This window comes from Gigantopelta aegis, chromosome 10 (genome assembly GCF_016097555.1).
Source record: "Gigantopelta aegis isolate Gae_Host chromosome 10, Gae_host_genome, whole genome shotgun sequence".
NCBI lineage: Eukaryota > Metazoa > Mollusca > Gastropoda > Neomphalida > Peltospiridae > Gigantopelta > Gigantopelta aegis.
This window is the reverse complement of record NC_054708.1, coordinates 6748784-6761627: the sequence shown is the minus strand read 5'-3', so window position 1 is coordinate 6761627 and position 12844 is coordinate 6748784. Positions and strand designations below refer to the sequence as shown.

General features: G+C 31.9%; 1 protein-coding gene across 2 annotated transcripts in view; it reads right to left on the bottom strand.

The window, feature by feature from the left end:
* Nucleotides 1–4700: 4700 nt before the first annotated feature.
* The window catches only part of LOC121383452 (protein crumbs-like), a 156576-nt gene continuing 148432 nt past the window's right edge, over nt 4701–12844 (bottom strand). For both annotated transcript variants that reach the window (XM_041513504.1, XM_041513505.1), the window contains one exon: nt 4701–11861. In XM_041513504.1, the coding sequence (XP_041369438.1) occupies nt 11722–11861 (140 nt within the window). In that variant the 3' untranslated portion in view covers nt 4701–11721. The remainder of the gene's footprint in view (nt 11862–12844) is intronic.

Below are 12844 nucleotides of genomic sequence, written 5' to 3'. Positions count from 1 at the left end.
TGTGCATTTTAGATGTTTTTTAAAATGGAGTTTAGTGTACTGTTTAAATTGGCTCACTATAGAACATGCAAAATGTTCTGATTTAGATGGATGTGTCAATTATTAAACGTGCCAGTTTGGGTAAATAATATATTTTAAACTCCAGACTGATTGGCTAATATACACCTGGAACTGTTGTGTGATGCCTAATGATTGGTCAAGTACTCAAAATGGACAAACAAATACTGGGACCTGTAAATGGAATCCTGACACCTGGGTAAGAATTGCACTTGCTGACAGGTAAAATACATTTGTGTACCTGGACGTAATATTATGAAGTGGATCTCTCGTTACATACAGGTTTCCGTTCTTACTCTTGTTCTTATTTATCTGTATTAGAGTCTCAGGTATACTTTCTGCTGTTTTCATTGGCATGTATATAGAGATTATTATATGAGCTTTACGAAACGAGTGTCCAGATTTTTAAATTGTCTAAGCGGAAGCGATGGTAATACATAAATCCTGACACAAGTTTTGTAAAGTCAGTACGACACACATGAGTGTAATAATTTCTTTATCATCAATATTATTACTGTTATTTTTTATGAATAACAAGAACCGTCTCAGAATGTTAAACCACAACTAGAAGGAGACAACAAAATGATGTCATATTTTACATACAAGGACTGGGGAAGCAATGTCATGTTATGACATCACTTCACAAAATTACATCATTACACTTGTTATTACACGTGTGCTTCGCATGATTATTACTAACTCGGTTGTGTTGAACCATGTGGATAATAAATCACACAATGTACTTATCCAGAATCAAACATATTTTACCATTCCATCGATTATAATATCTATTTTATTCTAAATATATCTATCAGTGCTAGCTAAAACCTTACGTTTTGCAAATTTAGCCAAGATTTGAAATGAAGATGAGTCTGTATAGATGCATATTGTGAAATGTGTGAAACTTGGAGAAAATGTCTGTTTTTATAGGAGTCCCTGTTATTAGCTATCAAGGTGCTGGTGATGATTGTACTCTAATTGTACTAGTGAAAACAAGTTCAGTATTCGTCAGTGACTTACAAGTGTGTGTGTGTGGGGGGGGGGGGGGGGGGTGTAGGTGAGTGCATGTGTATGCGTGCATACATGTGTCTATGGGTGTGAAAAAAGTCATTATTCTTAAGTGAATTAGAAGTTTGTGCAGATGTGTGTGTCTATATGTGTGCATGGACAGACGTGTCTGTATGCATTTTGTGTGTACGTGTGTCTGTGTGTGTGTGTCTTCTGTGTGTGTGTGTGTGTGTGTGTGTGTGCGTGCGTGCGTGCGTGCGTGCGTGCGTGCGTGCGTGCGTGCGTGCATGCATGCTTGCAGTACAAGTGTGATGATAAGTAATAGTCGTGTTTTTTGTGTATGGCAGCATGTGTTTGTGGGTGTGTGCACTTGTATGTGCTGGACATGCACATTTTGATGATGCATTTCTGTGTGTCTGTGCGTGCATGCGTGCATGCATATACATACATACACACATATCCTACATATGTGTTTGTGAAAGTTTTAGAAAGATCTACATTATAAGGAATTTTATTTTTATATCTGCTGTACATATTTGTTGACATTTCAGAGTTATTACATGTTTGTTTGTCTGACTTCTAGTATTTATTTATGGATGAAATACGGTTTCATTATAACAAGAAATGTACAGAGAAGTAAAGGTCATCTGGGATAATCATTAACATGTAAAACTATAATCGGATGTAAAATTAACGACTGCAGTCAAATGAAATTCGTACCTGTTGAAAAATTCATCCATTATTTTCATACTTGTTTGAGTGTTAAAAATAAAACATAATAAGTTAAATGATAAATTTGTGTTCGAAAATACCCCCATTACCGTACTTGTGCAACTGTTTTAATGTCAAGAATAAAGTACATGTGTATAAGCTAAATAATTAAATGTAAAGTCATCCATTATATGGATATTTGTTTCAATGTTATAAATAAGATGTTAAGGTAGATTAATATTTGTAAAATGCATTTATGATATGTATGACTGTTTTAATGTCAAAAATAAATCATTGTACATTACATAATTAAATGTAAACTTCATCCATTATATATAAACTGTTTCAATGTCAAAAATAAATCATAAATTAAGTGATTAAATGTGAATGTAAAAGTCGTCCATTATATTATATTATAATAAATTTAAAAGTAAAAGTCTATGTCTATGTTAAAAATATGGTAAAGCATGATTGTAAGTTAAATGATTAAATGAAAAATTCATCCAACAAAATCATGTATAACTGTTTTGTGAGCAATAAATCATGTTGTTATAAGTGGCTTGTCAATTAAATTGTTGATTATGATTTCATTTTATTTTAAATGTCTTTTCTCCTTACCAGTAAAAGGAATAAATTATACCAATTGCTTGCACTTCTGAAGTTCCGTCACATTATCATCATGTTGTACTTGTACAGTTTCAGTGACTTTAATAAATTACTAAACTTGTAGATTGTAAGTTTTCTTGGAACATTCTTTCACATTTGATCAGTGTGATACTTATTTTTGGACTCTTTCTATAACACCTATTTTATGTAAATGATATTTCTGTACTTTCTAGTGTTATGCTCATTGTCTTTTGAATCACATTCATGAAGCTAAAGTATTTTATCCTAATGAAATTGTATATCTCTACTGATGTAACTGTATGGTTTTGATTGCATTAAAATTTTATAGGAATTAGGTTTTATTAGTGACAGCCAACATGTGGATCTTTCTTGTATTTAGACATTCAGTGGAAATTGTAATGGTAATTTTAAATCATATAATAAGATACAACACATCTTGGTAGCATTTGGGGTTTTTTAAAAATGGTTTACGAGAAACAACATAAGTTACTTTTAATGTTTTATGGTTTAAAAACAAACAATTATAATATTTATATTCAAGAGCTTTACATACAGAAGTAACTGTTTTGAAATGAAAAAATAAATTGACTTTAACTAATTTTTATATATTTTGAATTTTTTTGCGAGATTCACTAAATATTTTTATTTTACAAGTTCTTACTCCTAGTATGTACAGTACAGGACATAACTTGCTGAATAGGTTTTATCAGCTGTGTTAATAATCATAAACAATACATGTTTTGTGTAAAACCAAGTTGATGCAAATAAACAAAAAAGCATACTGCTACTCTTGGGCACTAATTTAGGATTAAAAAAGTAAAAATTACTTCTCCCTTCCCAGAAGAAAGCTGAGAAGTTAGATAGAAATGGGTGAAGTAGATATTTATCAGTACACTTCATAATGTTTTGTTGTGTTCCATGTTTATTCGGAAAGGATTTGAATTTTACATTCTGTTCAAACATAATATTTCACGGTCACTGTTAACAAAATTGATTATATCAGACAGATTTCACTTGACTTCTTTGTGTACGTTTCTCATAAATATTTTCCTCTGGTTTCTAATTTACATGAAGAATTTGTATGAGGTTTGTTGAGATGATTAGGTCATAGAATGTGTTAGAAAAATATTTGCCACAATGTATGAATACAGGATATTACTTACATATGTCATCATGTCTTGTTTCTGTTGTACGTTTATGATGCTTCAATAGTAAAATAAATATATTTCTGTTTAAAAATAATATTGTGTCTTGGTGGTGTTTAAAAGTGGAAGGAAGGAAATGTTTTATTTAATCAATCCTAGACTGACCGTGCATCAAATGAATGCTTTACCACTGGGCTACGTCCCCCCCAAAAACCCTAATGGAATAGAAATTTTCACCCATTGGTGGAAGCAAAAGTTAAAGTTTGTTTTGTTTAATAACACCATTAGAAGAAAGAAATGTTTTATTTAACGACGCACTCAACACATTGTATTTACAGGTATATGGCGTCGGACCACACAGATATTGAGAGAGGAAACCTGCTGTCGCCACTTCATGGGCTACTCTTTTCGATTAGCAGCAAGGGATATTTATATGCACCATCCCACGGTCTTTGATATACCAGTCATGGTGCACTGGCTGGAATGAGAAATAGCCCAATGGGCCCACCGACGGGGATCGATCCCACACCGATCATGCATTGAGCGAGCACTGTACCACTGGGTTACGTCTCGCCTCACCCCTGCGTGTGCTGTAACCTCACCGTGGTGCAGGGGTGTAACATTCTCTTTGAGAATGGCCAATACAGCACAAAATTAAAATTTTGAGTAAAATTCAGTATCTGTAAAATTCTGTGATATTTGTGTTTTTGCACTGTTTTTGTTTAAATCTTGAATTTTTATATTGATGTTGATCATCACTTTATTTATTTGCATTACTATAGTTTGACACCCAATAGCCGATGTATTTTTCGTGCTGGGGCGTCGTTAAACATTCATTCATTCACGTCTCGCCTCAATAATACCATTAGAGCAAATTGATTTATTCATCATCGGCTATTGGATATCAAACATTTAAGTTTGACATTAGTTTTAGAGAGGAAACCCGCTTATTTTTCCATTAGTAGAAAGGGATTATTATATATGTACCATGCCACAGACAGGATGGTACATACCACAACCTTTGGTATACCAGTCGTGTTGCATTGGCTGGAACGAGAAATGGGCCAACCAACAGGAATCGATCAATCACCGTGCATTGGGCTACATGGTAAATTTTATTAACATGCAAACAGTTAAAAATAACAACACTAATTATCTTTAAATATATTTATTCCATTACCTGATATTCATGACCAGCATATATGATTGTAATAGTCAGGCAATATCAGCAGTAACTTATCTTTCATTCTTTCTAGCAGTATATATGTCTTATCACTATCACTCATGCTCTCTAGTAGTGCATATGTTTTAACATTTATCAATCTCGTCACAAACTTAATTTAAATATCATATTCAATATAATGACATTGTGGTATTGGTTGCTGTATAAAACTTCATACTATAGTAATCGTTTTAATTTTGTTTCATTCCTATTTTCTACCAGCTACCTACAATCTCTCTCTCTGTACATATGAATTGTGGATTGTTCATGCCAGTATCAGGATAGTTATGGATGCCACAGAAAACACCAATAACTGAGATTAAATTAACATTACAGACAGTTCATATACCAAAATACCTAATGCATAAAACAGTAAGCTAAACACAAGGTTCCTAGTATCAATGATATGCTAAAATAATTGGTCAATAAATCAATTTTGATATGTATTCTTAGAAAATGTAACAATCATGTAAGAAGAAAAAAACAATTGGAGCCAACAAGACTAAACACAGAAGCAAAATGTGAGCCTAAAATATCACTTTTGGATATTATTATTATAATATTAACAATAGTTCAGCTTCATCTACTCTTCAGTAGTAAGAAAACACAACACACATTGCTGTAGTTCGAAGTGGATGGAATAATCCTAATGTATCATACACTGTATACAAAATGGTAAATTAAACAATAACAAAGTGGGTGTATGTAGTAACAGTGGGTACATCATGAATATCAGACTAGGTGAAAGTCAAAACGACTGCCATTTTGCTGCTTTTAAGATAGAACTGTCCAGAACTGTCCAGTCTCTTTAATAACAATCTCAACCAGATCTCCACTCATATTGGGCTGACACAATTTCAGCTGAGAAATAATTAAATTCTATTACTTTATGTTGTGCTACTGAACTTGCATAAAAAGATGGTAAATATTTGTATCTAAATATTTTATGCAAAAGGATGCGACAACTGATAAAATAAGAATTGAAACCGATCTTTTAAAAACCGAAAACCCTAAACCATAGCTAAATAAAAAAGTTAAAATTATACAAGGCATTTTTTTCTTTTTTATCAAACAAAAAACTGAAGAAAACCCCCATCCCAGGGCCTGTTGCTTCATAGCAACGTAATGCTATTTGAATGGCGTTGCCATGACGTTAAAGTCTGGACTTTTATTAAAGTGTAGACTTTAAGGTTTATAAGCACGGGACCTGATGTAACAAAAAGTATTTAATCTTTATCCAAACACGAGCAACAAACATGGCAGTTTTAGAGATGTACATGTTTTTGGGTGGTTTTAATCTTGACGAAAAGCTGAAAAAATCACATCACTGCTGTAATAAAAAATATTTAATGTAATATCTTGAAACAGATATGGATATTTTAGAGATGTGAAATAACCTTGCCAGTAGACACATGTAACTTGTGCAGATTTAAAAAAGATAAACATGAAGGCACTGGTTATGGCAGGAATAGTGATATTTACAAAGATATGTTTGTTGGGATCACATTTCGTCTCATTCAATTCACAAAGAGATTTAACTCTACAATCATTGATAAATTTACAACACAAAACATGTATTAAATTACTGTTTCACTAACTATATGATCAGTTTATTACATTACTTAACTATGTTGTATATTGTTTGCTGCAAAGAGACTCCATAAAAACAATATTCCATTTGTCCTTGTAATCGGACCGTTTGCTGGTCTACATACAGTTAGTGTAATTAACAGTTGTATATGTTTGCTGGTCTACATACAGTTAGTGTAATTAACACTTGTATACATGTATGTTTGCTGGTCTACATACAGTTAGTGTAATTAACACTTGTATATGTTTGCTGGTCTACATACAGTTAGTGTAATTAACACTTGTATATGTTTGCTGGTCTACACACAGTTAGTGTAATTAACACTTGTATATGTTTGCTGGTCTACATACAGTTAGTGTAATTAACACTTGTATATGTTTGCTGGTCTACATACAGTTGGTGTAATTAACAGTTGTATACATGTATGTTTGCTGGTCTACATACAGTTAGTGTAATTAACAGTTGTATATGTTTTCTGGTCTACATACAGTTAGTGTAATTAACACTTGTATATGTTTGCTGGTCTACATACAGTTAGTGTAATTAACACTTGTATATGTTTGCTGGTCTACATACAGTTAGTGTAATTAACAGTTGTATATGTTTGCTGGTCTACATACAGTTAGTGTAATTAACACTTGTATATGTTTGCTGGTCTACATACAGTTAGTGTAATTAACAGTTGTATATGTTTGCTGGTCTACATACAGTTAGTGTAATTAACAGTTGTATACATGTATGTTTGCTGGTCTACATACAGTTAGTGTAATTAACAGTTGTATATGTTTGCTGGTCTACATACAGTTAGTGTAATTAACAGTTGTATATTTTTGCTGGTCTACATACAGTTAGTGTAATTAACAGTTGTATATATTTGCTGGTCTACATACAGTTAGTGTAATTAACAGTTGTATATGTTTTTTGGTCTACATACAGTTCGTGTAATTAACAGTTGTATATGTTTGCTGGTCTACATACAGTTAGTGTAATTAACAGTTGTATATGTTTGCTGGTCTACATACAGTTAGTGTAATTAACAGTTGTATATGTTTGCTGGTCTACATACAGTTAGTGTAATTAACAGTTGTATATGTTTGCTGGTCTACATACAGTTAGTGTAATTAACAGTTGTATATGTTTTCTGGTCTACATACAGTTCGTGTAATTAACAGTTGTATATGTTTGCTGGTCTACATACAGTTAGTGTAATTAACAGTTGTATATGATCATCAGACTATCATTTCTGAAAAATCTAGTGCAGTGAAAAAATCACACCTTAAATGATGAGGAAAAAAATGCATTACTATAAATAATCTGTTTAAAGGGGAAAGGCAGAGAGAAATCACACCCTAAACTTGATTAAGTGTTACAGATGATTATGATTTATAACCTTACAGATACATACCAACTGCATTATTTCTTTTATATAATACCATTTATTTATTTATTAATGCATTAACAGTTCTATAAAACTGAGAAGTGAGGTTTGTTCATGAGGGGCGTGGTGAACTAACACGCATACAACAGTTCATAATGCTCGTATCCATCAAAAATGAAAGTCTTCATTACAGACTACAGGTCTTAATTATTCTACTGTCTTTTTAGTCTTAGGCGAAAATTTGAAATTACACAATCACTGCATGTCAAGGGAAGGTTTAAATGTTTATCTCTACATATGCTCAACAGATTTACAGGTTTATCTCTACATATGATCAACAGATTTTCAGGTTTATCTCTACATATGATCAACAAATTTACAGGTTAATCTCGACATGATCAACAGAATCCAGCTTAACCTCAATATCGGACCATCAGATGCCTGTACACTACAAACTCTAACATCTTGTATTATGCTCTGACATGTATTTTCTGTACATTCAAAGACAATGGTACGTACAGAAAGAGACAACACTACCTGTGTACACTGTACAAATATTACACACTATGTACACTGCTCATTGAGGCTTAAAACAAATGTTTCCACTATTAATGGAATATTACAATGATCAGAGTTTTTATTATAAAACTAAATTTATAAAAAATTTAATTTTTTTAAAACTTCCAAAATACACACGGAAAGGAATGTTCCAAATGGATCATTGTAACAGTTTACATCATCTAATGATCATAAAAACATGACAGTCACATCAACAGCATTATTCAACTCAATTATAAAACAAATATTTCACTACATGTGAAAATACTGTAAAATGATAGAATATAAATTTGTTCACATTTCTTTTCTATCAAATGTGCATTCTGTGGAATGTATTCAGCTAGTTTTGAGCAGTGGAATCTACAACTGAAGAAATAAAATATTGGCAATGTGTATTGATATGTGGAACAAAATTTATTCTGTTTAATTACATTTGGCAATAAATAAGTCTTTATTTGTGGTTGTAACACACAACATGCATTCTTCATAGCTGAAATTTGTCTTATAATGTTATTTAAAATGTTTAAATATTTTTGAAAAATGAATAATCTTTGTAGTTGTTAACATGACAAGACAGTGACATGTAGTAATTTATCGTTTGTGATCATTTCGAATGACAGAACTTGGATAAAAGTAAAACAATTTTTTACAAATAATTTTTTTTAAATGTGTTCGAGTTGATCATCTTAATTTAAGATCTTTTGCATTGACTTCATTTTCATTTTATCTTATTTGAATTTTAAAAAAAGTTAAAATCAGTTTCACTGTTTTTTAACTCTTCGGTCTAAGAATAAATAAAACAACTGAAAATCACTGTGTGAAATCCAGAGGAAAACCTTGTTGTCCCCCCTAATTTTATTTCATACAATCTAACAAATAATAAATTTAACAATCTATCATTGATGATAGTAAAATGTTAAAATATATTTATTAATTTATTTACACATTAGGCAAAACATTTTTTTTATATATATATACAAGAATGAAACTGCCATGATGATTTTATACAAATGAATTCAAAAAATGAAATATGATATCATGATATAATAAATTTTTACAGTGTATGTTGTAAACATGGATAAAAAATAAAAACATCTAAAGACATTTTACACATGCTGATTTTTAACAACAGATTTGTTGTTTCTAGTTTGATTCTAGACTGAAATAAAATCATAATTCTTAAATCTAGCTGCTACTGTCTTTTTCTCAATTGTTTTAAACTGTCACTAGTGTTATGAAGCATGTTTTCTAGATGAACAAATCTCCCCTTCCATGTACTGATTTCTCAAACACTTACAAGAGAATATTTAACAATCTTGTCACTTGTCAGAAATATACTCTGAATGAAACAGAAAATCATTTACAAACTCTCAATAACTCAATTTCAAGCAATACATAAGCTCAAACTACCTGGTAATCCGGGGTTAACTATCGGGTTTTCCATTGCTCTGTTATCATCTGTTGTGAGTTCCAAGTCAGTAATTTATGAAACCATCATGTTTGGCCACCCAAATCTTAACACCAATCAACCAGGTCTCATCATCCCTCTGCCTTGTACCGGCATTTACAATCATTTGTCAAATCGTTTGTTTCATACCATAGGCAATAATACAACTCAATGAAGAGGCCAACTGTATGGACTTATTTCCAACTAAAAACCAGAGCACTTTCAAAGCGAAAAGACAGACCACTATCACCATCAGTGTTACTTTAGACTTGATCATTTGTAAAGTGTTACCCTACCATTAGTGTGTTCTAATGTTCTAAGCTCATGACCGATCATGATGGATCATTACTCAGCAGCCATGAAAGATGTCATGTATTCAGATGACAATGAGGTGTCTCAACTTATCTTCAAATTGTCTTCAAGTTAGATAGGAATGACAAAACAATGATCATCTTTAAATTCGTAACTCTGCATCTTTCCAGCTTTATGTGTAGGAGTACTACCACTATCAAGACTGGTTTCTTATCACCTAAACTGGCACAAGACAAGGCTTGATGGATATCAAACCTGTTGTATTCAGTACTATACCTGCACAAGACGAAGCTTGATGAATATCTAAACTACTATCTCTCAACAACACTTGGTATAATACTGAGTAGGATTTTCATCCAGAAAACCACTATCTGTCTGTCTTACATTTGTGATAAAATTGTTAAACATCACACGTATTGTGTGCAGTACTAAATAATTATATAGAAAATGAAGGGGAAACCACTATGTCTAGTACAGCACATGAGAATTGTACCACAAGCGAAATGTTTTAAATACAGGATGAGAAATGAACGTAGCACCAATCAGATGACTTCGTAACTGTCAGATTCATTCTTATTTTCATTAGCAACACAAATACACATTTTCACTCAAATATTATTACAAGCTAAAGAATTACGGACGTGAAAATTGTGAGAATGATAGTTTCATTCGCACGTCATTCTCACAAGTCATAAACGGGTTTCAATTCTCATGTTAAATTGTTCCTTTTGCAACTAGTTAAATTGGAACAAATGAATACTTACACAAACTCTGTTTGCAGGAAAGTGCCGCATATATAGAGCTCTACTGATTATACTGTTGATGAATTATTTTAAATTCTTTGTCATTTCATAAATTAATATGTAAATTTACAGATGTACTGATACATTTTTAATATTTTTGCAAAAATATATCTAGCAAAACAAATTTGAAATTGTGTTTTTATATATCCCCAGAAACACATTTTAAAATATGAAAATAAAACAAAATTATATTGGTGAACATTGTTTTATGTATTGTATATATGATTAAACTTTGAACAAAACTTAATTGTTTTTATGCATTTCTTGGTCCCTGAATTACATTAAAAAAAAAGCAAAAAAAAAAGCAAAACAAATACTGCATATAAATTGTCAAAATAAAGAATAGTATGATTCAAGCTTTGTATTAAAATGACATGAAAGTTATTGCTTACTGTACTCTCTTACTACATAATTTCTGACGAAAGCCAGAAAAATTACAACCAATCACAAATCTTCTTATAAACAAAATAGCCAAATTTACTAGCAACGATACTGTGGATTTGTGCATATAAATAGACATTACACCACATCAAAAAACATAAATGAACACTGCCTCATTTACACCAACTATTTCCCTGAACTTCATTGGCTTTTGACATTGGCATGATCACTGATTAGCCAATCACAATCACTGTTACTGTGGACTGCAGCAACTCTGGGACTTGTTATCACAGTATCATGTGACTTGCCGTCCACTAACATAATAGTTATTATGCTTGATATGTTTCTTTCATTGTAATCCACAACCACTGATATCACATTTTGTAAAACAAGCTTCTGTTGCCTATCACACAATGCAGGCTTGGTTTTTGTTTTTTTGTATGTTTTTTCCTCCATCTAAGATGCAGCACTTAGTTAAGATTTATATTAATCTTTCTTCCGGTGGTTTTTTGAGGACGTTGCCAAGTTCTACACGAGATCCAGATGTTTCCTGACGACTTGGACTGTATGTGCCACGGGTTGCACGCTTCGTACGGGCCACCATTAGGAAAACAATTACAACTGAAACAAAAAACAAAACATTGTATGAGCTACCATTAAATAATATATGAGACAACTGGAACAAAAAACAAAACATTGTATGAGCTACCATTAAATAATATATGAGACAACTGGAACAAAAAACAAAACATTGTATGAACTACCATTAAAAAAAATATGACAAATGGAACAAAAACAAATAATGTTTTGACAAATTTTTATTATATCATTATCAATCAATTTTTAAAAAGTAACAAATTCCCCATCGATATTGGAGACAAGGAAATGTTTTATTTAATGACACACTCAACACATTTTATTGAATTTTAAATGGCGTCAGACATATGGTTAAGGATCACACAAATATTGAGAGAGGAAACCCGCTGTACCATGCCACAGGCCTTTATCACACCAGTTGTGGAGCACTGGCTGGAACAAGAAATAGCCCAATGGGTCCACAGACGGGGATCGATCCCAGACCGACCGCACATCAAGTGAATGCTTTACCACTGGGCTACATCCCGCCCCCTATATTGGAGACAAAAACGTCTGCTTAATTATTCCCTATTATGTTGTTTAACAGGACTGTCCTCAGTTTGATGCCATTGTAAAAAGGAAAGATTAAAAAAGCTTAATAAGTATAAATTACATGCATATCATAAATACATTTTCCTATCTATAGACCGTCATTCTATAAACATGTTTTTTGTCAATAATTTCAGGTTGGTTTGATGTAAGAAGAAAAACAAAATTGTTTTGGAAATAACATTTCATCATAACATGGTGCAATTTACAAATGAATCGTCTCAGACATAAATAACTTGTAATAAATTTCATAGTATGAAAAAAGGTCTTCCCTGTGGGACGGACTATAGAATATCAGTATCTGTATATTCAGTGAGATTTTGGTTGAACTAATGCTTGTAATGTGGCAAAAGCGAAACTTTAGTTTATGAATACATATGGTGGCATTTTGTTACCACAAAGAGAAACAGAATGTAACA